Below are 26,002 nucleotides of genomic sequence, written 5' to 3' on the forward strand. Positions count from 1 at the left end.
CATGCCACAGTGCTGAATGGGAGAACTAATCCATAAAGGCAGAATTAAGAAACAAAGAGAAAGATCTAACATGATGAAAATAAATTAGTGAGAAAGGTAAAGTAGTATCTGTGGGTTCAAAAATTTAACTGTACTGTATACCATGAAGACCATACTAAAACAGCAGCACATATGAAAAAGATTGGGCTTTAGTTAATTAGAAGTAAAATCAAGGAAAGCAAAAAAGCTAATAAAAACCTTAAGTTTATACAGAAAAGCCCCATTATCTTATCAATATCTTCGATGTTTATACCTGTAATATCTGCATGCCCAACATGAAGAGAAAAAAAAAATGTTAGGGATCTGAAGCAATTTGAAGGGAGAAGACTGAAATGGCAAGAGTACCCCAAATCATATTAGATTAGTCTTTTCCTCTGTTTAGCTTTGATAGGAAATTTAAGAGAATATCATGGCTGTCTTCAAATATTTGTAGACTGTGTGATCCAGAATATCAAAGTATAGTCTTTGGGAAAGAGATTTCAGCTCAGTATCAGAAAGAATTTCATTCTGGTCAGAGCTGTTCAAGGAAGGCATGGGATACCCTGTAAGCTGGAGAGCTTTGTCATTTCATGTGATGTTTGGTATTGGAAATCCCTTATTGGGGAGGTTTTTGAGAGTAGTGTGTGTATGCCTAATGCTGTTTCTCTCCTCTCGCCTAATTAGAAGACATTCTTGTTTTTCTTTAAGGAGACTTGGGGTGGGGTGGGGGGGATAGATTTCATGGATAGACTCTTGTTTTTAGCACTGACAGATGTCTATGGGGAAGACCCCACTGTTCAATGTCAGGCAGTTGGTGAGGGTGTCCCTGTGACCGTGCAGCCCTGCCTGTAGGAAGTGAGGTTCTGTTTCCATTCTGTGATTGCCCCAAGTTTTGTTTTCATCAGACTGCCCTGGTGCCCCTGTCATTGCCCATCTGGTCTGGCAGAGGGGTATGTGTGTATGTGTGTAGGGGGAGACAGGTAGTCCTTATAGTTAGACAACAAAGACGTGACTGTTAAATGACCATTTTACCTAGAAAAGATGAGAGAGATTCCTTTCCCAAGAGCATAATTATGACTTTGCTCATCAAATGAGATAATCATTGTTTTTAAAGTCTTCAGGGCGTAACGCTAAGCTTTTTTCACTTTCTTTTCCTTCTTTCTTTTTTTTTTTTAACGTGTAGGCTGGAATGGGGTGAAAAGAAGCACTAGAAATGGTGGGGGGCAGCAAATAGAGTTGGGGAGACCTGGGATCTGGGCAGCTGGAAGCAGAAAGAGAGCACTGACTGCTAACGTGGAGATGCTGGGGGTTGGTATATTGGAAACCTGTTTTGCCTGTTTTAGAATTTTGCTGAGAGGCATTATTTCATGCATAATTTGTGTCCACAGAAATGGATTGTTCTTGGTATGAATGACTGGTCTCATCTTTGTGATAATAAAATGGTTTACAAATCATTCTGAATGTATTCAAAGTGCTTTGAATGTCAGTACAAGGTGTGGAAGCAGGGAGCAAGGTAAACTGCATCTCTGAGTTGATGCTAACTGTTGTGCCTGGTGTCTCATCTCTTTGTAGGTGAGAACTCTTGGGGAGAGAGTGGTTCTGTATGTTCTGAATCGAATTATTTATAGAAAGCAGGAAATGGAGAGAAATGAGATCCCATTCCTGTGTCATAGCAGTACTGATTATGCTAAGATTCTGTGGAAGAAAGGAGAGGCCATTGGGTTTTATTCAGTTAAGCCTACAGGTGAGTCTTTAAAAGTTATTTAAAATATATATTATGTAAACCCACTTTTTGGACCCCAACTGTATCAATGTCCCTTTTAAATTAGTATCTAGAGTACAAATTGAGATGATTTTACTCAGTATTTCTTGGGAGTACTTTGATTCTGTATAAGTGAGGATTGTTAGGAAAGTCTTTTGAAAAAAAATTAAACATTTGACAGAGTGGAAAATTTCTCCACGTATGTGGGCAGAGAGTTGTATGTTGAGCCTCAGATTTGTCTTCTTTCCCTCTCATTTCCTTCCCTTTATTTAAAGGTCCTTGTTTTACTTTGATTCCTGCTGCTATCACTATTACTGGCTCGTTTTAAATCTCCTGTCTACCTGTGGACCAAATGCATAGCCTTTTTCTTCTAGTGTAGCTGATTCAGCCTGATACAGTAAAGCAGCTAAAGCAAAGTACTTTAATATATTTAGAGAATCCAAACAGCTTTGAAATAGTCAGTCTTGTAAAGTTTGGATTTCTGATCCTAAGACCCAACTATACCCTTTTCCTGAAAGACTAGTGCAGCTTCATCTTGCTTTACCTGTTTTCCTGTTCATTCAGTTCCCTAGAGCTACTGGAGCCAGAAAAATCAAACCTGCTTACTCCGTGTACACATATACCCCACACCTTACAACCACTACACAACAAAGGCAGCCTTGTTATGTATCTTGGCAAAAGACCTTTCACAGAGAGTACCTGTCTTTTTTATATTTCACACTTGCAAAATTTAGCTCTTGTGGTCAGATGCAGTCTAAAGATAATACCAAATTTCCTGCTAATTTGAAGGACAGTTGTGACTAATACCTTAACTGTATAATTAGTACACATTTATGATGAGAACATCAGTCATGATGAGTATGATGAGTACATATAGTCAGTAAAGGGAAGGTCACTTTTTCTCAATAAAAAAACTGGGATCTATAGTTTTAAATGGTTTTGCTGTTTAGTAAATACTTTAACTCTCCCTTAATATGCTATTTTATTCTTGTATAAATTTGAAGTAGAACCAATAATTTATGTAACTCCAGAAAGATATCATCATACGGAGGCAGAATAATAATGTTTGTTAAATGGAAGCTTAGTGCTGCATTGCATAAAAGGCATCACTTTATTGTTTTTAAAATGTTTTCATAAGTTTGGGGCTGGAATATGGTTTAATTACTTTATGCTTTATTTTATACAAGTAATTCCTATGGGAATTGGAGGCTTTTTGCTGCTCACGGTGGCTGCAGCGGGGTTTCCTACTTGAAACTAGCTCATAGACACTTGAAGTACATAAGAGTTTATGCTTTCTCACTTAGAGCATCTGTCGATGAAAGACATACAGTTAAGAAAGGGCATAGCACTCCCCCCTCAGTATTTCTGATCAGTACTTGATTCCAGGCATTGTCTCCTCTTTGTTTTCTGTTTTGGGGGTCCTCCACTCCTTTGGGACCTGGCTTCTATTTTTACTTTCTCTGGGAGTTAACTCAGTTTTATATGCTGGAGCTTCCAAGTACTACTTGTCTACCCCTTTTAGCACCTTCCATACTTCTCTACTAATTGCCTTACTTCCTTACTATTTATTTCAGTGTTTTCCTGCTCTAAGCTCTGGCTCTCATCTGCCAGAGAACAGTGGAATTAGACGTGCTTATGCTAGCCTTTGGATCAGTAACCATCTAATTCAGTCTGGAAGTGTTTTTTCTACAAAGGAAACCCAAACATAAAATAATTTGAAAAAAATTGTCCAAAACAAATACTGAAACACTTTGTGATAGAAGTATTCCTAATGTACATATCAGGAAAAAATTGTACCAGTAGCAAAAAGATAAAATCTTTATTAAATACATTTGTAGTTGAATAAACGCCTATGATATCACTTATTATTTATGATTTTTAAAAATAAAATAGCAAATCAGTATATAGGGATATTAGTTGGAACATAAAAATAGCCTTGATATATAAGAGGGGACTTTGTTTATGAGGTCAAATCCTATTACAGTATAATGAAATTGAAGAAAGTATATAAATTTTTTTTTTTGCCTGAAATAAAGAGATTACTATGAGGGATGTATAGTTTGTTTTTTGGGTTAGGTAGATGTCAGATCATTAAAAATAGTTTTTAACAGTAGGTCATTGTGTAATATCTGGTACATAACTCTAAAGGGCACTTGCAGAATTGAGTAAAATCACTATAATAAGATTTTCTGGTCCCTTCTATGGTTATTAAGCATTTTAATCTATAAAAATAAAAAATAGGAACAGGATAATGCTGAACCTTGTCACATTCTGGTAGTAAGTAATATTTGTTCATGGACTCATAAACTGAAGAAAAAAAAGGTAAGCTCCATGTATTTCATTGAGATGTATTTTCAATAAAACTTTATTTTTTGCTGAATAATTAGTTTTCCCAATGTATAATAGTTTTCCAAATGTATACTATACTTGCGTTTTGATCCATCATATACTACTATTAATTATAATGATAACTCAGAATTTCTTTTGAATTGATACTTAGAATCTTATGGTCACAAGAAACTTAAAAATTTTATATTTTTATATACAGATATGTTTTTGCAGAGAAGAATGATTAGATAATCAATATATAATCCAAGTATAAAAATATATTACATTAGGGTAATAGTCTGTAGTATAAATATAATAGAAATAGAAGGTCAGGGGTGGGGAGGGAACAATGTAAGCGTTTTGAGTGTTAAGAGTGGTTAGTTCAATAGTAAAGGGACAGTTTGTTCAATGGATGATGACAGTTATCAAATCAAACTGATAATAGTTTTTAGGGTCCATTTGATACATTTAAAAGAGTAGTGATATAGTTTTTTTCTTTAATCAATATTGTTTAATTGAAAAGGGAAACATAGTAAATTTACATAGCAAATCCTGGCAGACACCATGTTAACTAATAATAGATCATGGTTAACATCACCAGCAATGAGATACATCACCATCAGAGACCCCAATTTATGATGTAGTGAGAAGGACATAATGTCATTTCTGAGGTATTTTTGCCCAAAATGCATAACCTCAATTTTATCATGAGAAAACATTAGACAAAGCCAAATTGAAGGTTATTTTACGAAATAACTGATCAGTAACCTCCAAAAGTATCAAGATCATGAAAGACAGGGAAAGGTGGAGGAATTATCAAAGATCAGAGTTGGGACATTAAACTAAATACCATATGGAATCTTTGATTGGATTCTGAAACAGAAAAATTAGTAGAAAAACTGGCAGAATTTGAATAAGTCCTATAGTTTAGCTAATATAATAGTATTTTATCAATGTTGATTTTCTGGTTTTGATAATAGTACTCTGGCTATGTAAGATGTTAACATTAGGGGAATCTGGGTGAAGGGTATGTGGGAACTCTTTGTATATTTTTGCAACTTTTCTGTAAGTCTAAAGTTATTTTTATGATAAATAGTTGTTAAAAAGTTAATGTTATAAGATATTAGAAATTACATTCTTTGTAATTATTGAAACTTAAGATGGAAATTTTAGATGTTACCAAAATGTGTGAATACATGCCATCTATTTCAATATTATTTAATGGTTACATGAGCAAAAAAGTTCCCTTTGAGGTATTTGACTGGGCCAAGAGAAAAAATATTCTAAAAATACCAGTATAAATGGTTCCCCTGGGAAAGGTCCCAGTCATTGTCAGCAATCCCCACCTTGCACACTGATCAACTTTTTAATGTCTTGTTCTTTTTTTTTTTTTTTAAATATTCATTTATTTATTTGGCTGAGTCAGGTCTTAGTTGCAGCACATGGGGTCTTTGTTGCAGCATGTGGGATCTTTTGTTGCGGTGCATGGGCTTCTCTAGTTGCAGCACACAGGCCCTCTACTTGTGGTGCGTGGGCTCAGTAGTTGTGGCTCGCGGGCTCAGTAGTTGCGGCTTGTGGGCTCAGTAGTGGCGGCGCACGGGCTCAGCAGTTGTGGTGCGTGGGCTCTCTTAGCTGTGGTGTGCAGGCCCAGTAGTTGTGGTGCACGGGCTCAGTAGTTGCACTTGGGCTGTCTAGTGTGGTCCGCAGGCTCAGTAGTTGGAGCACATGGGCTCTCTAGTTGTGGTGTGTGGGCTCAGTAGTTGTGGTGTGTGGACTTAGTCGCCCTGTTGTATGTGGGATCTTAGTTCCCCAACTGGGGATCGAACCCGTATCACCTGCATTGGAAGGCGGATTCTTAACCACTGGACCATCAGGGAAGTCTCTAATGTCTCATTCTTAACTATGAACAAATAGCTTAGTTAGGAAAAGTCACTGATATGAAAGATGGAGATCAAAACCAAAAAAGAATAAAAGCAATTTGGAAGAGACAGACAATGCAAAAACAAACAAAACAACTCAATATTTGTGGAACGTAAGAGTAGTTAGTACATTCATAAATGGGAACAAGATATATTAAAAGAATGTCCACAGAGCTCTTGGAAATTAACAACTCAGTATAAGGGAGATAAAGTTGATGTTGATTAGAAAGGAGAGCAACCATAACAACAACAACAAACCCTAAATGATGGAAAATAGGAAAGAAAAGATAAGATTAGAGGAACAGTCTGCATAATAGATGTTTCAGAAGGAGAGAACAGAGAAACTGGAGGGGAAGAAATCACCAATGAAGTAGTTCAAGAAAAGTCTCAGAATTATAGAATATGTATTTCCAAGTTAAAAAGGCCCATTGAACATCCATCACAATGAATGAATTAAAATAGGCCCGTGCTGAGGTAGATTATTGCAAAATTTCGGAACATCTGGGGTAGAGAAAAGATTTTGTAAGCCTCTACAGAGTGAGAGGGGGAACTTATACAAAGGATCAAGAATCATAATGATTAGATTTCTCAAAAGCAGCACTGCACTGAACACTAGAAGTGGAACAATGCCTTTACGATACTGGGAGAAAGTGATTTCCAATATAATTCTATACCCAAATTATGAATGAAGTATGAGAGTAACAGAAGGAAATTTCTACATGGTTAATTAAAAAAAAAATTTTTTTTTTTTAACCTCTCATGTATCATTTTTCAGGAAGCTAACAGAATTTATGCTCTACTAAAATAAGGAAGTAAATCAGGAAAGAATGATACCAGATCAGGAAACTAAGGAGAGAAATATCCCCACATCACAGCTATTTGATAGTTCTGAGGCTGCTCTGTCCAGATTGGTAGCTACTAGCTTTATGTGACTATTTAAATGAAAATTAATTAAAATGAAATAAAATTTAAAATTCAGTTTCTCAGTCATACTAGTCACTATGTAAGTGTTCAGTAGCCACATGTGGCTAGTGGCTACCACATTGAACAGAAGAGATATAGAACATTTCCATCATTGCAGAAAGTTCTTTTGGACAGCACTTTTCTAGAGATTGACTGATCTAGATTGTAGTAAGTCAGAAAGCTCTGGGTCATTGATTCAAGAATATGGAATACCTGATGTGTTTGCACTTATCAAGATAAGTGTTACAGTTGTGGGAGACTTTGGGGGGTAAGTTAGAGGTAAATACTAAATAATGAGTGATAAACCATTATTAAGGCAAATCAAAAAGCAGTGCAGGGAAAAAAAAAAAAGCAGTGCAGGAAAAGGAAAACAATCATGATATACTACATGGCTCAGTTATCAAAAGTGTGTGTGTGTGTATAATGTGAATGCTGAAAATTGACCTAGCCAAAATTATAAATTACTGTATTGGGGTAATAGGGCAGGGCATGTATAGGAAGTATGGTGATGGTGTATTGGGAGTAGGGTATGTGCATGTATATAAAAGCTAAATTCTCATCTTCCATACTGGGAAGCCAGTTGATTATGCCTAAAATGGAAAAAGCAAGAAGTAGTAAGTTACTTAGAGATATGGGGGTAAATACCGAGAAAGACCAAAGTGTGTGTTTCTGGGGGGTGGAAAGTGTGTTTGTATGTGTGGATCAGGGAAGCAGTCACAGGACGGTTTTTTCCCAGCAAATTTTAGAGGACTGTTGTATGCTAACAATGTACATGTAAAACTTTGATTAAAAGTAAAAAGTGAACATGATCAGAGAAGGAACTATTCCCAGAGTCTAATCAGTGTCTACCACAAAACTAGATGAAGTTTATAAATCCTCACAGGGCCTATGATGATCAGGTCCCCCTGTTAAAAGGGCTGTGCTAACTAGAAAACTGCTAAGGAAAAAAATCTCATACAGGTACGAAAAATAAGACAAAACCACTTGTTAATTCAGTGGAAGTTCTGTTAACTGTTTGTCCCATGTCAAGAAATACAAAAGATATACATGTGTATAAATCAGATATCACATTTTAGTGTAGACAAACTGAGAAAAAAACAAAATGGAGGACACTATCATTAGGTGCTATTTTGGAAGTATTGTTTGGCCTCAACTGTGAATCACCTTGATCCAGTTTGAAGACTCATGTTTTGGGAAAGCGCAAGAACCATATGGGAGAAGCAGAATCTAATCAACAACTACTTTAAAATCAGTTTGTTGACTCACTTCTAAAGGGAATTATGATCAATACCAGGAGACATAGTTTTGGTTTTTGTAATTTCCATTTGAAATAATTTATAGTAGAAGCACTCTTTCCTCTCTTCATTTGCTATGACTTTCCAACTTTTTTACTGAGAGCTATAGCTATGATCTTACCTCCTCTTTTGGGCAGATCACTCACTTTCTGTTCACTGAAATTCAGATATCTGGCCCTTCTGTTTTAAGATTATTTAAGGAATAACAAAACTGTGATATAAAATGATAAGTATTGATAATACATATAGCTAAAGGCAAAACATAGTGGAAGTTTGTGTTTGAGAAGGGTTGAGGTTATATTTTAGGGCCTTGAGACTGTCTAGGCTTAATCCTTTTCTTTTTAATTTTTTTTAAAATTAATTAATTAATTAATTAATTTATGGCTGTGTTGGGTCCTCGTTTCTGTGCGAGGGCTTTCCCCAGTTGCGGCGAGCGGGGGCCACCCCTCATCGCGGTGCACCGGCCCCTCACCGTCGCAGCCCCTCCCGTTGCGGAGCACAGGCTCCAGACGCGCAGGCTCAGTAGTTGTGGCTCACGGGCCTAGTTGCTCCGCGGCATGTGGGATCCTGCCAGACCAGGGCTCGAACCCGCGTCCCCTGCATTGGCAGGCAGATTCTCAACCACTGCGCCACCAGGGAAACCCAATCCTTTTCTTAAGGTGGTGAGCAAAGGCATGGGGGAGTCCCACTGTACTCTGTGGCTGCCTGAAATGTATCATTGGGAAATGAGGTGGGTACTTTGTTTTCAGGTCAAGTTTTAGCCATCTTAAAAAGCATATACTTCCCAATAAGGTTTCTGTTTATTGGGGAGGTAGGGCTGATTCCATTCTCAGTAGAGACACAAAGATGACTGGTCATGGGGTCAGCCTTCAAAGCACCAAAAATCTAGCGGATGAGACAGAAAACTAGTTACCTAATCAAAATTCAGTTTGATAAATACTATATTTGAGGTATCAACAGTAGTAGTCATGGAAGAATGGAGCAGTTAATTTTGCCTGGAGGAAGGTGTCACTGAGAAAGAGATATTTAAAAGTGGCTTTGAAGGATAAGTAGGATGTCAGTAGGCAGAGAAGGGGAAAGAAAAGGAAAATTCTTAGTAAATAGATGAATGGAATATAAATGTGAAAGAAGGAACAGAATCATGAAAGTTCAAAGTGTATTTATAACACCACCTTGAGCAAGCTGGTGGCACTAAAAGGATTGTAGGGTGGGAAGAGGTGAAGATGGAGGTCCCCTTGTGAAGGTTCTTAAATGCCATACTAAACATTGGAACTTCATCTTATTGGCACAAAGTGATCAAAGAATTTTATTTAGGGGCATCATGGTTAAATATTTTAGGGAGATAATTTTTATAGCACTTGGTGATGGATAAAGAAATTGTGCTCTGAAGTCAGGGACTTCGATTAAAAGAGCTATTTCAGTCATCCAGGTGAAGGAAGGACCAATGCTAGGAAAGAGGCAATAGGGATAAAGAAGGAAACAGATTTGAGGGAGATTTCTGGATGGACAGATTGAGGTGACTGCAGTGCGTGTGTGTGGGAAGGGGAGGGGAGGAACCAGTGATGAATCTTGAGGGTTTTGACTCGGGTGCCTAGGTGGGAAGCTGTTAACTAAAATTGGGAATATACGAGGAGTGGATTTGGTAATACTTGAGTTCAGTTTTGATATGTGAAGTTCAGTGTTCCTATGGGACATATAAGTAGAGATACATAGTTAGAAATGTAAGGTGGATCACATGGGGGAGATGTGGATATTTGTGTGGGCCACAGAAGTTAGTGTAATCTTAAAATGTGAATGAGATCAGTCAAAACTATTGTATAACATGAGTATGTGTATTTGTGAATATTGGTGTTAGGCTATAAGTTACTGAAAATAGCCTGAGATAAGCAAACATAACTGTGAAAGGAGTCTGCCAGCAAAAGGTACTACCTGCTGAGGTGCAAAGTTGATTTCCTGAAAGTTGAAAAGGAAATGTTAATCTACCGGGAGATAAGAGAAAGCAGAAAGTTAGCTGAGGCTGCTAGCTGTCTACCAAATATTTGTGCTTCCTCTTCTGTATTCTTGTCATTGGCCAGCAACTGTCCAGTCAGGGATTATGTTTTTCAGTTGCTTTCACAAGTAGGTGGGGCTGTGTGACTAATTCTCCCCATGGTAATGAGAGAAATGATATGTATGACATCAGAGCAGAGTGGTTAAGATGCATTCCTTTTCCTCATCTGTCTGCTAAATGCAAAAGATTCTGAAGAGCTAGGGGATGGAGAAGCACAAGATAGAAGGAACGTGAGTTCCTGTGTTACTGTGAGGGCCCCCAGTGAACCGTGCTTCCAGTATTTATGTCCTTGTGTAGCCTGCTTGAATCTGTGCTGGCCCTGTGCCTTGCTTTAACCAGTAGACTGCAGCACAAGTGACACTGTCCTAAACCTTAAGAAGCCTGGTAGTTTCCACTTTGGTACTCTTAGAGACTAGTCACCATGTAAGAAACACACCTACCTCAAGACTGCCATGTGGTGAGGAAGCTCAAGCAACTACATTGAACTGAGGTGCCCAGCTGGCAAGGCCAGCTGCGATTCCAGTCAGCAGCCGGCTAGCTACTGCTGTGGGAGTGAAGCCATTTGGACCTTTAGCTGTTCCAGTGGCCCACCTGATACCATATGAGAGTTGTGATAAATAATGAAATAATAAATTTTGTTTTAAGCCAGTACATTTTGGGCTGGTTTGTTAGGTAACAATAGGTAACTGAAAAAGTTCTTGGATGATTGTGAGTCAGAAAGCCATCCACTACCCAGCAACAACTGGGACTGTTACTTAAACAAAAATGAAACTTTTTAATGTTAAGCTTTCCAGATTTGGTTTGTTATAACAGCTAACGTTACGTTAACCAATTTATAAAGGATGAAGACTGTAATGAGAGTACTTGCCTAGTGGTGTATAACAAGATCTCTCCTGTAAAGATAATCACATTATTTGTTTAGAATTCACTTTATGTTGTGTTCTGTGGAGACAGTCACACATTGATGGCTTTTTGAAGGTTTTATGAAGGTCAGGAAAAGACACATTCCTGGTTGGACAAAGAAGAAATGGTGATTCCATGAAAAGAGAGAGTCATTCAGTTGCAGCAGAATAGCTGTTCTTGAATGTGATGCATAGATCCTGAATGGTACTGTCGAAATTTATTCATTTATTCAAAAGTTATTTTTTGTGCCATATTGATAGGGAAGGAGAGGGAAAGGGGAGGAGGGTGAATAGGAGAAAGAGCAAGAGGGAGAAATTGAGAGATAGTAATACAATTTTTGTAAATAAACTGTCATCACAGAACCTACATTTAAGAGGAGGAGATAGCAATGAATAGACAAATAGACGATATGCTCTCAGGTCTGTGAAGAAAAAGTAGATTAAAAGAATAGAGAGTGTGTGTTGGGGGGTGCTATCTTAAATAGAGCGGTCAGGGAAGCACCTTTGAAGGAAGTGAGGGAATGATGAAATATGTGAAGTTTCAGGAGAAGAGGTATTCAGGCAAAGAACTGAAAGGCAAAGGCCATGAGGCAGAAGAAAGTTCAGGATGTTTCAGAAAGAACAAGAAGGCCAGTGTGGCCAGAGTAGAGGGAGTGAGTGATACAGGGATGGAGAGAGACCGGCACATATCCTGACACGTCCAGTAGGCCAAGGAAAGAGTCTGAATTTCACTCTGTGGGTGATAGGAATCCGGTGGAGGATTTTAAGCACGGGCGTGACACAATCTGATTGGCCTTTTGAAAAAGGTAGCTCTGTTGTGTAGAAAACCAGAAAGAGAGGTGACAGGGTTAGGAGTTATGTTAGTTAAGAGGCTATTATTGCAGAAAACCCTGGTGAGAGGTGATGGTGGCTTGGGCAAGGAAGAAGGGGGTAGAAGTCATCATAATTGAGAAAAATTATGACGTTATTGCTGCAGTGTTTCTGATGGATTGTACATGGCCTATGAAGGGAGAGTCAAGGATGGGATCTCCTGTTTTGCTCTGAGCCGCTGGTAGAATGGTGATGAGATTTACTGAAAAATTAGTAAACAGGAGGAGGAGGAGGTTTGGGGAGTATATGAAAAATCTGATTATAAATGGTTTATTGGAGTCACATGTATAAATTATATTGTTTAATTTACATTTTTACAGCTTTATTAAGGTTTATTTATATACCATACAATTCACACATGTAAAGTATACAATTCAGTGTTTTTTAGTATATTCACAGAATTGTACGACTTTCACCATAACCAATTTTCGATCACTTTCGTCACCACAAAAAAACCCCTGCCCTGTACTCGTTAACAGTCACTCTCCATTCCCTCCCCGCCCTCAGTACCTGGCCCTAGGCAACCACTAATCTGCTTATAGATTTCTGTCCCTGTAGATTTGCCTATTCTGGACATTTCATGTAAATGAAATCATACAATCAGAATAGTTTTTTTGCATCTGACTTCTTTTGTTTAGCATACTGTTTTCAGGTTTCATCCATTCTTGAATCAGCACTTAATTCCTTTTTATGGCCAAATAATATTCCCTTGTATGGATATTCTAATATTGTCTTTTATCATTTGATGGACTTTTTTGAGTTGTTTTTATGATTTTGCCATTATGAATAATGCTGCTATGAAGATTTGTGTACAGGTTTTTATTTCTCGTGGTTATATACCTAAGAGTGGAATTCCAGATTCATATGGTAACTCTAAATTTAGCCTTTTGAGGAACTGTCAGACTGTTTTCTAAAGCAACTGCACTGTTTTACATTCCCACCAGCAATGTACCAGGACTGCAGTTTCTCCACATCCTTGCTGATACTTTTTTAAATGTTTTCAGAGAATATTTAATGACATGGGAAAATAGACTATTTAAGAAAAAGTAAACATGATATAAAGCAATGATTCTTTTTGTTCAGCAAAAGTATATAGATGCACAGAAAATAGTGAAAAAACAAGCATTTCATTTAAGCGTTGCATTGTGAGCCAACACATATTTTTATCTATGTTTTTGACTATAGCCAACCTGGTAGGTGTGAAGTGGCATGACATTGTCATTTTGATTTGCATTTCCTAAATGGCTAAGGTTGAGCATCTTTTCATGTGCGTATTTGCTGTTTATATGTCTTCTTTGGGATGTCTATTCAAATCCTTTGCCCATTTTTAAATTGAGTTGTCCTTTTTTAAAAAAATCTTTCCCCCCCCAGCTTTATTGTGGTATAAGTGACATACAAAAACTTGACCATATTTAAAGTTTACAATTTGTTGTATTTTTACTTATTTATACAGCTGTGATACTATCACCACAATCAAGATAATGAACGTATCTGTTATCCCCAAAAGTTTCTTTGTGCCTATTTGTAACCATCCTTCCTTCCCCCTATTTGACCCCAAGCAAACAGTTATCTGCGTCTATTATTATATATTAGCCTGCTTTTTCTGGAATTTTGTAAAATGGAATCATACAGTATATACATTTTTTTTTAGTCTGGGTTCTTTCAGAATAGTTATTTTGAGATCCATCCTACTATAATTCATATATCATCAAATTCACCCTGAAGTGATTCTTAGTATATTCACAGAGTTGTGAATGGTTGTTGCAACCATCACTACTGTCTAATTTGAGAACATTTTCATCACCTCAAGAATTTCTGTACCCATTAGCTATCACTCCTCATTTCCTTTACCCTGAAATTCATGGAAACCACTAATCTCCTTTCTGTCTAGATTATTTATCTTAAAAAATGTTTTGTAATCTTTATTTTATTGTGGTAAGAACACTTAACATAAGATCTACTCTCAACAGATGTTTAACTGTAGCTTACAACACTGCTGACTATAGGTGTAATGTTATACAACAGGTCTCTAGAACTTGCATTACTGAAGCTTTAAACCCATTGATTAACAGCCCCCCAATTCCCCCTCACCCTGCCCTTGGCAACCGTTGTTCTGCTCTCTGCTTCTGTGAGTTTGACTATTTTTTTTTTTTTAAAGATATTCTTTTTTTTTTTTTTAATTTTTTTTAAATTTTATTTATTTACTTATGGCTGTGTTGGGTCTTCGTTTCTGTGCGAGGGCTTTCTCCAATTGCGGCAAGTGGGGGCCAGTCTTCATCGCGGTACGCGGGCCTCTCACTATCGTGACCTCTCTTGTTGCGGAGCACAGGCTCCAGACGCGCAGGCTCAGTAATTGTGGCTCACGGGCCTATTTGCTCCGCGGCATGTGGGATCCTCCCAGACCAGGGCTCGAACCCGTGTCTCCTGCGTTGGCAGGCAGATTCTCAACCACTGCGCCACCAGGGAAGCCCAAGTTTGACTATTTTAAACGCCTCATATAATTGGAATCATGCAGTATTTGTCCTGTGACTGGCTTATTTCACTTAGCATAATGTCCTCAAGGTTGATCCATGTTGTATATTGCAGGATTTACTTTTTTTTTTGAGGCGGGATATTATTCTGTTGTACATATATATATACCATATTTTTTTTATCCATCATCCATCAGCGGACATTTAGGTTGTTACCACATCTTGGCTATTGTGAATAGTGCTGCAATGAACACTGGATTGTTAATATCTCTTTGAGATCCTGATTTCAATTATTTTGGATATATACCCAGAAGTGGGATTGCTGGATCATGTGGTAGTTCTATTTTTAATATTTTGAGGAACCTCTTACTGTTTTTCATAGTGGCTGCAGCATTTTGCATTCCCATTAACAGTATACAAGGGTTCCAGTTTTCCATATCTTTGCCAGCATTTGTCTTTGTTGTTTTTGTTTTTTTGATAATAGCAATCCTGACACGTATGAGGTGATACCTCATTTGATTTGCCGTTTCCCTGATCATTAGTGACATTGAACATTTTTTATATACCTGTTGGCCATTTGTATGTCTTTGGAGAAATGTCTGTTAAATCCTTAACCCATTTTTAAATTGGGTTTTATTTGTGTTTTTATTATTGAGTTGTAAGCATTTTTCATACATTCTAGATACAAGTCCCTTATCAGATATATATTTTGAAAGTATTTTCTCTCGTTTTTTGGGTTGTCTTTTTACTTTCTTGATGGTATCCTTTGAAGCACTAGTTTTGATAAAATCCAATTATCTTCTTTTTATGTGTCACTTTTGCTTTTGGTGGTGTAGCGCTTTTGGTGTTGTAGCTAAGGAGGCTTTTCCTACCCCAAGGTGATGAAGATTAACTGCTATGTTTTCTTCTAAGATTTTATAGTTTTAGCACTTAAAGTTATGTTTATGATCCATTTGCAGTTAATTTTTGTATATGGTCTGAGGAAAGGGGGAGGGGTCCAACATCATTTTTTTGCATATAGGGATATCCAGTTGTCCCAGCACCATTCATTTGAAAAGACTATTCTGTTCCCGTAGAAATGCCTTGGGACTCCTGTTGAAAATAAGTTGACCATAAATAAGAGGTTTTGTTTCTGGAACCTCTATTCTGTTGGTCTCTGTTTATTCTTGTGCCAATATCACACTGGCTTGATTACTGTATGTAGCTTTGTAAGTTTTAAAATGGGAAGTGTGAGTCTTCCAACTTTATTCTTCTTTGTTAAGATTGTTTTGGCTGTTTTTTTTTGCATTTCCATGTGAGTGTTAGGATTACTTTGTCAATTTCCGCAAAAAATCCAGCTGGGATTTTGAACCTGTAGGTCTGTTTGGGGAGTATTGACATCTTAACAATGTTGTCTTCTGAACCATGAACATGGGATGTCTTTCCATTTACTTAAGTGTTCTTTTTTTTTTTTAATTTTATTTGTTTTTGGCTGCGTTGGCTCTTTGTTGCTGTGCCTGAGGTTTCTCTAGTTGCGGCGAGCGGGGGCTAGTCTTCATTGCGGTGCGTGGGCTTCTTGTGGTGGCTTCTCTTGTTGTCGGAGCACGGGCTCTAGGTGCATGGGCTTCAGTAGTTGTGGCGCACGGGTTCTAGAGCGCAGGCTTCAGTAGTTGTGGCGCACGGGCTTAGTTGCTCTGCGGCATGTGGGATCTTCCCGGACCGGGGCTTGAACCCGTGTCCCTTGAATTGGCAGGCGGATTCTTAACCACTGAGCCACCAGGGAAGCCCTATTTAAGTGTTCTTTAATTTCTTTTAAATGTTTGTAGTTTTCAGTATACAAGTTTTGTACTTTTGTTAAATTTATTCCTAAGAATTGTATTATTTGTTGATGCTATTGTAAGTGGAATTGTTTTCTTAATTTCATTTTCAGATTGTTCATTGCTGGTGTATAGAAATACAATTGATTTCTCTTTTTTGGCTGTCCTGTGTGGCATGTGGGTTCCTAGTTCCCTGACCAGGGATCAAACCTGTGCCCCCTGCAGTGGAAGCCTGGGGTCTTAACCACTGGACTCCCAGGGAGGTCCCCAATTGATTTTTGTATATTGATCTTATATCCTGTAACCTTGCCGAACTTTAAAAAAAATCAGTTTTGATAATTTTTTAGTGGATTTCTGGGACTTCGCTGGTGGTCCAGTGCTTAAAACTTCGTGCTCCCAGTGCAGGGGGCCCAGGTTTGATCCCTGGTCAGGGAACTAGATCCTGTATGCCTCAACTAAAAGATTGTGCACATGGCAGCAAAGATCCCACGTGCCACAACTAAGACCTGGTGCAGCCAAATAAATAAATAAATATTTAAAAAATAATAATAATGTTTTAGTGGATTTCTTAAGATGAAAATCTTAAGGTCTATATACAAGATCATGTCATCTGTGAATGTGGTTTTACTTCTTTCTTTCCAATCTGGGTGCCTTTCATTTCCCTTTCTTGCCTAATTGCCCCGGCTAGAACCTCCTTACCATGTTGAGTAGAAGTGGCGAGGATAAACATTTTTATCTTATTCCTGATCTTAGGGAGAAACATCCAGTCTTTCACCATTAAGTGTAATGTTTGTTAGCTGTGGGTTTTTCATAGATCCCTTATCAGGTTGAGGATGTTGAGTATTTTTATCATGAATGTACTGAATTTTGCTTTTTCTTTGTCTTTGGAGATGATCATGTGTTTTTTGTTGTATTTGCATTTATATGAGCTCTTCCATTCATCTTGTAGTAAGTCTCATGTATTACAGAAATAAAAGATTAGTGGTCATGAGCATTTGGATAAATGGTAGAAGGCTTTAGAGTAGGTGAGATTACCCAGAGGGAGCATGTAGAAAAAGAAGGTGGCCAAAGATGGTTCTCTGAGGAATATAAATATTCAAGCTGCCATGTGCAATGCTAAATTTAATTTTACTTCAATTAGTAGATTTATTTTAATGAAAACTTCATCTAAGTTAGGTTGTGGTTTTTACTTTACTAAGTAATTGTGCTATTATCTGCAGCTGTTGATGTGTCTGAAGAACCGCTGGTAACAGGGCAGAGGTTTTCTGCCCTTTATTTGATTGCTTTTGTATCAGGGTAGAACCTGATACAAATACAAAAATAAGTATTGAAGGTGTAGGCAAAAGAGAATTAGCATGATTTTTTGAAATGAATATGTACATGGTGAGTAAATGGTAGAACTTTAAACTTTGTGAACACTATTAGTTCCATAAATTGACCATTTGAACACTCATAGATGCTGGACTTTACCTTTTCTCTACTTAAAGGAATGCTTGTGTGAAAACAGAAAAAAAAAGTTAATTTGTGGGAAATTCACTTCATATAGTTGGTATTCTGAGGCACGCACAATAGTAAATAGCAACAGATCCTCAGATGGTATTGAGAACTATAGGTAGTGCTTTCTCTTCTCATTTTTGCTTTGTCCTTTGAATTACTGCTACTTATAAAGTAATGTCTCCTTTGATTTCATTATCACTTCCAGCAGTTACTATGAGAAAACCCTGATTTTAAGGCATTAAAAACTAATAATGGTCACAGTAGCTTGTTGGTGAGACTACCTGTTAGATTCTTTAAAAATTTATTTATTTATTTTGGCTTTATTGAATATAATTGATAATTTGTAGTTGTATACGTTTAATGTGTACAACTTGATGATCTGATGTACGTTGTGAAATATTCACCAAAATCAAGATAATTAATATATTTATTGCCTCATATGGTTACCATTTTCTTTCTTTTTTTTTTCTTGAGGTGCTAATGCTTAAGATCTACCTTTTTAGTAAATTTAAAGTTTATAATACAATATTGTCAACTAAATCACTATGTAAGACATTTTGACCCTTAGCAGTATCCGAACTGAATGTCAGCAGTTAAGATCTAAGTACGTAGCAATGTGCGTTAACTATTCTGAATTTAAATTAATTGATAGTCTTAGAGTCTATTGCAAAAAGTTATTGAAGTTCTCCAATTTAATCATAAGTAATTCATTATTTGGTTGAACTAAAAAAAGCCTTGTTATATTGACCAACTCATCAAATGATATGATTGGTAAAAGTTAATTTGTGAGGTGTTTGTTACCTGAAATTTTGTTTCTTTCTTGAACTACGTTATTATAATTATCGAAAATCATGTGAATAATGTAACTGAGAATAATAGATTGTTTTACTTGAGGCACAAAAAACTAGAATGTTGACTGATAGCTAACTATGAATTAATACTAAAATTAATAGAAAGTGGGCCACCCCACCATGATGCCCTCAACTTATAAACTATCTTAAGATACATTATAGGAGCTTACACATCTATTTGGAGGGTCAAAACCCACATCAGGGTTCTTAAAAGACAAATCAGTATAGCTCTGTAATGTAACAAGGAGAGGCATATTTAATTACTACTACAAACATTTCTCCTGTTAAACCTTAAACGTACAAGATATTTTAAAACGTATATTCACAGCAGAAAGATTGCTGACTTAGCCATTTCTAAAACAGATGTTTCCATTTAGTCCTAATCCATAGTCCTTAAAAATTTGGAGAACTCATTCACTTCTTTGCCATCATTAAATAGATACAAATGAGACTGTAATCATTAGGCAAAAAGTAAAGGGAAAAGATGAATATTCACGTACTAAGGTTGGAATTAGATACTTCGTGTATTATAATATAAACTATATACAATCACCAAATACTCTTTAAATTTGAAAATTTAATAGTTGATGAGTTTTAAAGCTGTGCAAGTCTATGGACAGTGATATGTAGTCTAGTATATAGTTCATCAAATGGTAATAGTTGTTTATCTTGTATGAGATACTGTTGGCAAACGTAAAATAAATAACTCTTCTCATCATCTCGTATACATTATGATATGTAATAGCTGGAAAGCATTTTATATTATAAAACTTATGCGTGTCTTTAACATTCTTCTTGATGTAAGAAAAACTAACCAATTTTAGATTTAACTCATGTTCTCTAAATGTATATACATATGTGGCCTTTTAAATGTGAAAAATTGTTGGATTTCTGTTTTATGACTGCAGGAAGCATATGTGCCTCGTTTCTTACCCAAAGCTACCAACTGCCAGTTCTTGATACAATGTTCGTAAGAAAGAAATATAGAGGCAAAGACTTTGGGCTTCATATGCTGGAGGACTTTGTTGATTCCTTTACAGAAGATGCACTTGGCTTGCGGTATCCACTGACCTCTCTCATGTACATAGGTAATTGGATTAAGTTTTTAGAAAGTTAAACTTGTCTCAGTGTCACTTCCGACTTGTTTCTGTGGGATATTTTAAATGTGCATATATCAATATTAAGTAAATTATATTCCTTGGCTCTCTAGGGCTTAATTTTGCAAATGTGCCCTTACCTCCACATAAATGGCATTTTGGGGGTGTGGTAACTTTTTTAAAAAGTTGAAATATAATTCACATACCATAAAATTCACCCTCTTAAAGTGTACAATTCAGTGGTTTTTTATTATATTCACAGCTATGCAACCATAACCACTGTCTTAATTCCAGGACATTCTCATCACGCCAAAAAGAAAACCTGTACCAAAATTAGCAGTCACTCTTCTATTCCCCCATTCCTTTATCCTCTAACAATCAACCACTAATCTATTTTCTGTGTTTATGGATTTACCTGTTCTGGACATTTCATATGAATGGAATTGTATGATATAATTATATTGTAAGCCCTTTGTGTCTAGCTTCTTTCATTTTGCATAAATGTTTTCAAGGTTCATCCATGTTGTAGCATGAATCAGTGCTTCTTTTTTTTTTTTTTAATTTATTTATTTATTTATGGCTGTGTTGGGTCTTCGTTTCTGTGCGAGGGCTTTCTCTATTTGCGGCAAGTGGGGGCCACTCTTCATCGCGGTGCGCGGGCCTCTCACCATCGCGGCCTCTCTTGTTGCAGAGAACAGGCTCCAGACGCGCAGGCTCAGTAATTGTGGCTCACGGGCCCAGCTGCTCTGCGGCATGTGGGATCTTCCCAGACCAGGGCTCGAACCCGTGTGCCCTGCATTAGGCAGATTCTCAACCACTGCGCCACCAGGGAAGCCCCATTTTTTTTTTTTAATGGCTGAAGAATATTCCCTTGTGTGGATGTGCCACATTTTGTTTATCCATCATCAGTTGATGGACTTTAGGATTGTTTCCACTTTTTAGATATTACGAATAGTGCTACTTTGAACATTTGTGTAGTTTTTGTGTGAACATTACTCTGGTGTATATACCTAGGCATGGATGAAATTGCTTGGTCATAACCTTTTGAAGAACTGCCAAACTGTTTCCCAAAGCAACCGCACCATTTTACGTTCTCATAAACATTGTATGAGAGTTGCAATTTCTCCATATCCTCGCCAACACTCATTATTATTTGTCTTTTTTATTAGAGCCATCTCAGTGGATGTGGAGTGGCATCTCATTGTAGTTTTGATTTGCATTTGATGTTGAGCATCTTTTCATGTGCTTATTGGTCATTTATGTATCTCCTTTGGAAGAATGTCTATTTAGATCCTTTAACCATTCTTTCTTTGGGTTATTTGTCTGTGGTAGCTTTTTAATTAAAAAAAAAAAAAAGAAATTTCAGATATACAAAAAAATATAAAGAATAAGGTAACAAATACTCATGTATCATCCAGCATGTACCATCCATGAGAAGTGGATCATTGCCAATATAAGTTGAACTTCTGTCCTATCCAAGTAGCTTACCCGCTTCCCTGAAGTAAGCACTATCCTCAATTTGGCATTTATTTTCCCCATGCATTTCTTAGACTTTTAATATATATGTATACATCTTCCAACAACGTCATATTGTTTTACGTTTTTAAAAAGTTTAGGGGATTCCCTGGCAGTCCAGTAGTTAGGACTTTGTGCTTTCACTGCCGAGGGCCCGGGGTTCAATCCCTGGTTGGGGAACTAAGATCACACAAGCTGCGCAGTGCAGCAAAAAAATAAAAAATAAAAATAAAAAACTTTATATAAATAATATGTACTGTATGAATTCTTCTGTAGTTTGCTTTTTCTATTCATCTTTATGATTATGAGATTCATTCCTGTGGATTCATGTAGCTCTGTTTATTCTTTTTTAATGCTGTTTAGTATTTCATTGTGTAGATATATTGTGTTGTGGTGTTTTAAAAGCAGTTAGTGGATTTATATTTGCATTTGTGTGAAGTCCATAGCAGTACTCTTTTCTTAATGAAGTAATATTTAACCTGGAAAGTAATTTATTAGAAAACTTTCATAAAATATAATTTACCATTGATTTTAACCTAACATCAGATATTTATTTCCACTGAAAAAATATTTTTGTTCTAAGTTTCTTTCCCCCCTTTTAATACCAAAAATCCATAAAACAAGAGCCACGTGTTGCATGTCCATCTTGAATCACAGCTTCTCTCTAGACCCATACATGAGAATGGAATGAACCCTGTATACCCTTGGATAATGTGAAAATGGATTTTCCTCTCAAAGTCTAATTATTGCTTTACTAAATTTGGGGAAGAATACAAACACATCTACTGCAGGCAGACTCTCTTATTACCCTTTTTTAGGATTCTCATGATAAATAAATTGAATACCAAATGAATTATAGCTGCTAATGTATTATGTAAGGTATCCTCTGCTATTTTAGTTATTTTAATTCAGGCAAAGGACTCAGTGTGGCCTGTTGGTTTTCTCCAGCTTTTCCCTTCCTAATAGGTATAGGAACTACAACCAGAAAACATGAGAAATATTGTCAAATATGTGGGGAAAAAGTGAGCAAATGGTATCCTTGTGTCCACATATCCAGCGTCCAGATTAACAAATGTTAAGATTTTGCCATATTTGTTTTCATTTATTTTTTGGGAGACCTAAACAAAACGTAGATACAGTTGATGTTCTCTTTGGACCCCTCCCTAATCCCATTCCCCTTTCTTCTTTCCTCCCTAGAGATTTGTGTTCCTCAAGTTGGTGTATATCCTTCCTGCCCATGTTTTCACACATAAGTCTATGTCTATAAACACTATAAAGCATTATTTCATGTGCTTTTTTATTTAAAAAAATTTAAACAGTTTTTAAAAATAGTAATTTTAGATTTATTTTGTATATATTCATATTTAAACAGTTACTTTAGATTTTCACACTTCCCAAAATATAATTTAAATAACACTGAAGTTCCCCTCATTTGCCCTATTAGAGGTGTTGCCCGGAAACTGGGTTCGCCTCTTGGTGGTTGTTGAGCCAGAAGACACACCAAGCCAAAGAGTGGGAGAACTTACCACTTGCAGTAAGTAAGGAGAACACCGGGGGTCTTTCCCAGAGCAGTGTCTCCTCAACAGTTTTTGGTCATAAAATATACATAATATTTATCATTTTAACCATTTGTAGGGGTACAATTCAGTGGCATTAACCACATTCCCAATACTGTGTCCCCATCATCACTGCCTATACCCAAAACTTTTTCATCATCCCCAGTCTAAACTCCATACCCTTCAAACAATAATCCCCCTTCTCCTCTCCCCTCCTTCTCTAACTTCTTTTCTGCTGTCTGTCATGAATTTGCATATTCTGGGTACCTCACATAAGTGGATTCATACAGTATTTGCCCTTTTTTGCCTTATTTCACATAGCATAATGTTTAAGTTCCATCCTTTTTGTAGCATATATCAAAATTTCATTCCTTCTTATGGGTGAGTAGATTTTTATTGTGTGAATATGACATTTCGTTTATCCATTTATCTATTGATGGATGCTTGGGTTGTTTGTACCTTTCTGTGTTTCTATGAATAATGGTGCTGTGGACATGGGTGTGCAGATATCTGAGTCCCTGCTTCCAGTTCTTTTGGATATAAACCTAAGAGTGGAATTGCTGGGTTATAATTCTATGTTTAACTTTTTGAAGAATTGTCAAAATATTTTCCACAGAGGCTGCATCATTTTTAAAATTATTTTAAAATTATTATTTTTTATTTTTTTAATTAATTTTTATTGGAGTATAGTTGATTTACGTTGTGTTCATTTCTGCTGTACAGCAAAGTGAGTCAGTTACACATATACCCACTCTTTTTTAGATTGTTTTCCCCATTTAGGTCATTACAGAGTACTGAGTAGAGCTCCCTGTGCTATACAGTATGTTCTTATTATCTATTTTATATATAGTAGTGTACACTACTACACTACTGGTAGTGTACACTACCCAGTCTCCCAGTTTATCCGTCCCCCCACCCCTTTCCCCCTTGGTAACCATAAGTTTGTTATCTACATCTGTGACTCTATTTCTGTTCTGTAAATAAGTTCATTTGTACCTTTTTTTAGACTCCACATATAAGCAGTATCATATGATGTCTTTCTCTGTCTTATTTCACTCAGTATAACAATCTCTAGGTCCATCCATGTCACTGCAAATGGCATTATTTTGGGTTTTTTAGATGCTGCATCATTTTGTTCAACGTGTTTTTAAACTTATAAAATGACATCCTTTTGTAGGTAATATTGACTTGTTTTTTCACTGACTTTTTTTTTAGATTTATCAACGTTGATTATATGTAGCCGTAGTTTATTAGTTGTAGTTGCTGTATAGTATTTTATTGTATACACAGTATAATTTATTCATATATCCTCTAATGATGGGCACCAAAGTTGTACCTCCTAAAACAGTCCTGTAATCATCATTATAGATGCCTTCTTCCACATATGTATAAGTCATTACAGTATATACCTAGAAGTAGAATTGGATCATAAAATATTTTTCTTCAACTTGCTTAAGCACTTTGAAATTGTTCTCACACCAGCAGTGTGGGAGTTTCCATTTCCCTTATTTTTCTGATGCTTGTTATTATCTGATGGGTGTGAAAATGGAATCTTGGTGTTTCATCTTATATTTCCTTGGCAACTAGTGAGGTTTATCATCTTTATCCTTGTTTATTCATAAATGAGACTGCTATATAATTTTCTTGAGTTTCCTTGCTGTTTTTGGTATCAAAGTTATGCTAGCCCCATTAAGTGACTTGGGCAGCTTACTTTCCATCTTCTGTTTGCCCAAACATTTGATTTTGGGGATTTCTAGAAAACTTTCAATGTGTTTTTCAGCTTGCAACCAGTACTTTGAAAAATATCCAGGAGACCATGAACTGCTTTGGGAAGTTGAAGGTATTGGACACTGGTACCAGAGAATACCAATCACCAGAGCATTACAAAGAGAAACATTTAAAATTACGGGTAAGAATGTTTTCAATTTGAACACAAGTCCAGCTTAAAAAAGCAGTGCCTAATGATGGTTGTGTCTTATAGTCCAGAGTAGTGGTGTATTGTAATGTGATCTCTCTAGTAACAGACCTCCTTTTCTAAACTTGAATTTTTGTTATATGTAAACATTTGAGTCACTAATAGTCAGAGGACCTAGAGTAGTCCAGTAGAATGTAGCCCAGTAGTCCAGTAGGAATTGGTGGATAAGAAATAAACACAGTTTACTCAAACAGCATAGAATAGGCATCAGTGGATCAAAGGTAGTACGCAGTTTCATGCGTCTCCCCTTGAAGTCACTCAATACAGATAACTGTTTAAGACTCTTTACAATTGCAAGGCTTCATTATAAGATATTGGTGAAGGGGATATCCCACACTTGGATTTTCAACACCCTTCTTTAGGGGTTTGTAAAAATGAGTACAAAGAGTGTTACAATTAAAAGCAGATACTAACTGGTTTACAATTTTAAAAATTCTTTTACACACAGCAGTTTCTCAAAATGAAGCTAAAAGACCTGTGTCTGGAGAATATGGTCTTGCATCTGTTCCAGACTATGAAGCAGGAGCTGAAGACAGTCTGTCTAGTGAGATGCAGCTAACTGTAGGTACACTGTAGTTTACTGTAGGAAATAATAATTTTGCTGTTTTTAAAGAAGAGGTTCAGCTAATATTTAACTTTTTTAATGTTATTGTTCATTCAACAGACTTATGTAACTTCTGTTGTGTTAGTTACTTGGCATTTTCTGTTAGTTGGTTTCTAAGATTTAATTTTCTTTGAAAAATAATTTGGAATACACAAAATAATATAGAAGAAAATAAAAAGCTATAATTCCATTACCTTAGATGTAGCAACTAACATTTTGTATATGTACTTGATATATATTACGAAACATGTATCTGCATATGTTTCATTTTTGTTTTTATTCTTTTATGCTGCTTCTAACTGCTTTTCTCCATTAACATAATATTGTAAGCATTTTCTATGTCATTACTGTTTTAAATCATTGTTAAATAGTACACTATTCTATTATATATAAATATCAGCATTTGTTTCCTTAACATTTATACTTAAGTTTTTTATATTTATAAGTGACCCAGCCATGAATGCAGTTATACATGAATCTTTGTGCAAATGTAATTATTTCCTTGCACAGATAAATTTGTGGAAGTGGAATTA

At 36.4% G+C, this 26,002-nt stretch overlaps 1 protein-coding gene across 8 annotated transcripts in view; it reads left to right on the forward strand.

Annotated features, from left to right (window-relative positions):
• The window catches only part of FAM169A (family with sequence similarity 169 member A), a 65,875-nt gene that overhangs the window by 21,532 nt on the left and 18,341 nt on the right, over positions 1–26,002 (forward strand). For 6 of the 8 annotated variants that reach the window (XM_082457238.1, XM_082457240.1, XM_082457241.1 and 3 more), the window contains exons 5-8: positions 1,591–1,762; positions 19,631–19,810; positions 24,671–24,799; positions 25,314–25,426. In XM_082457238.1, the coding sequence (XP_082313364.1) occupies positions 1,591–1,762; positions 19,631–19,810; positions 24,671–24,799; positions 25,314–25,426 (594 nt within the window). The remainder of the gene's footprint in view (positions 1–1,590; positions 1,763–19,630; positions 19,811–24,670; positions 24,800–25,313; positions 25,427–26,002) is intronic. The other 2 variants (XM_082457236.1, XM_082457242.1) reach the window with 2 other exon arrangements.

This window comes from Balaenoptera physalus (assembly GCF_965194825.1).
Source record: "Balaenoptera physalus genome assembly, chromosome: 3".
NCBI lineage: Eukaryota > Metazoa > Chordata > Mammalia > Artiodactyla > Balaenopteridae > Balaenoptera > Balaenoptera physalus.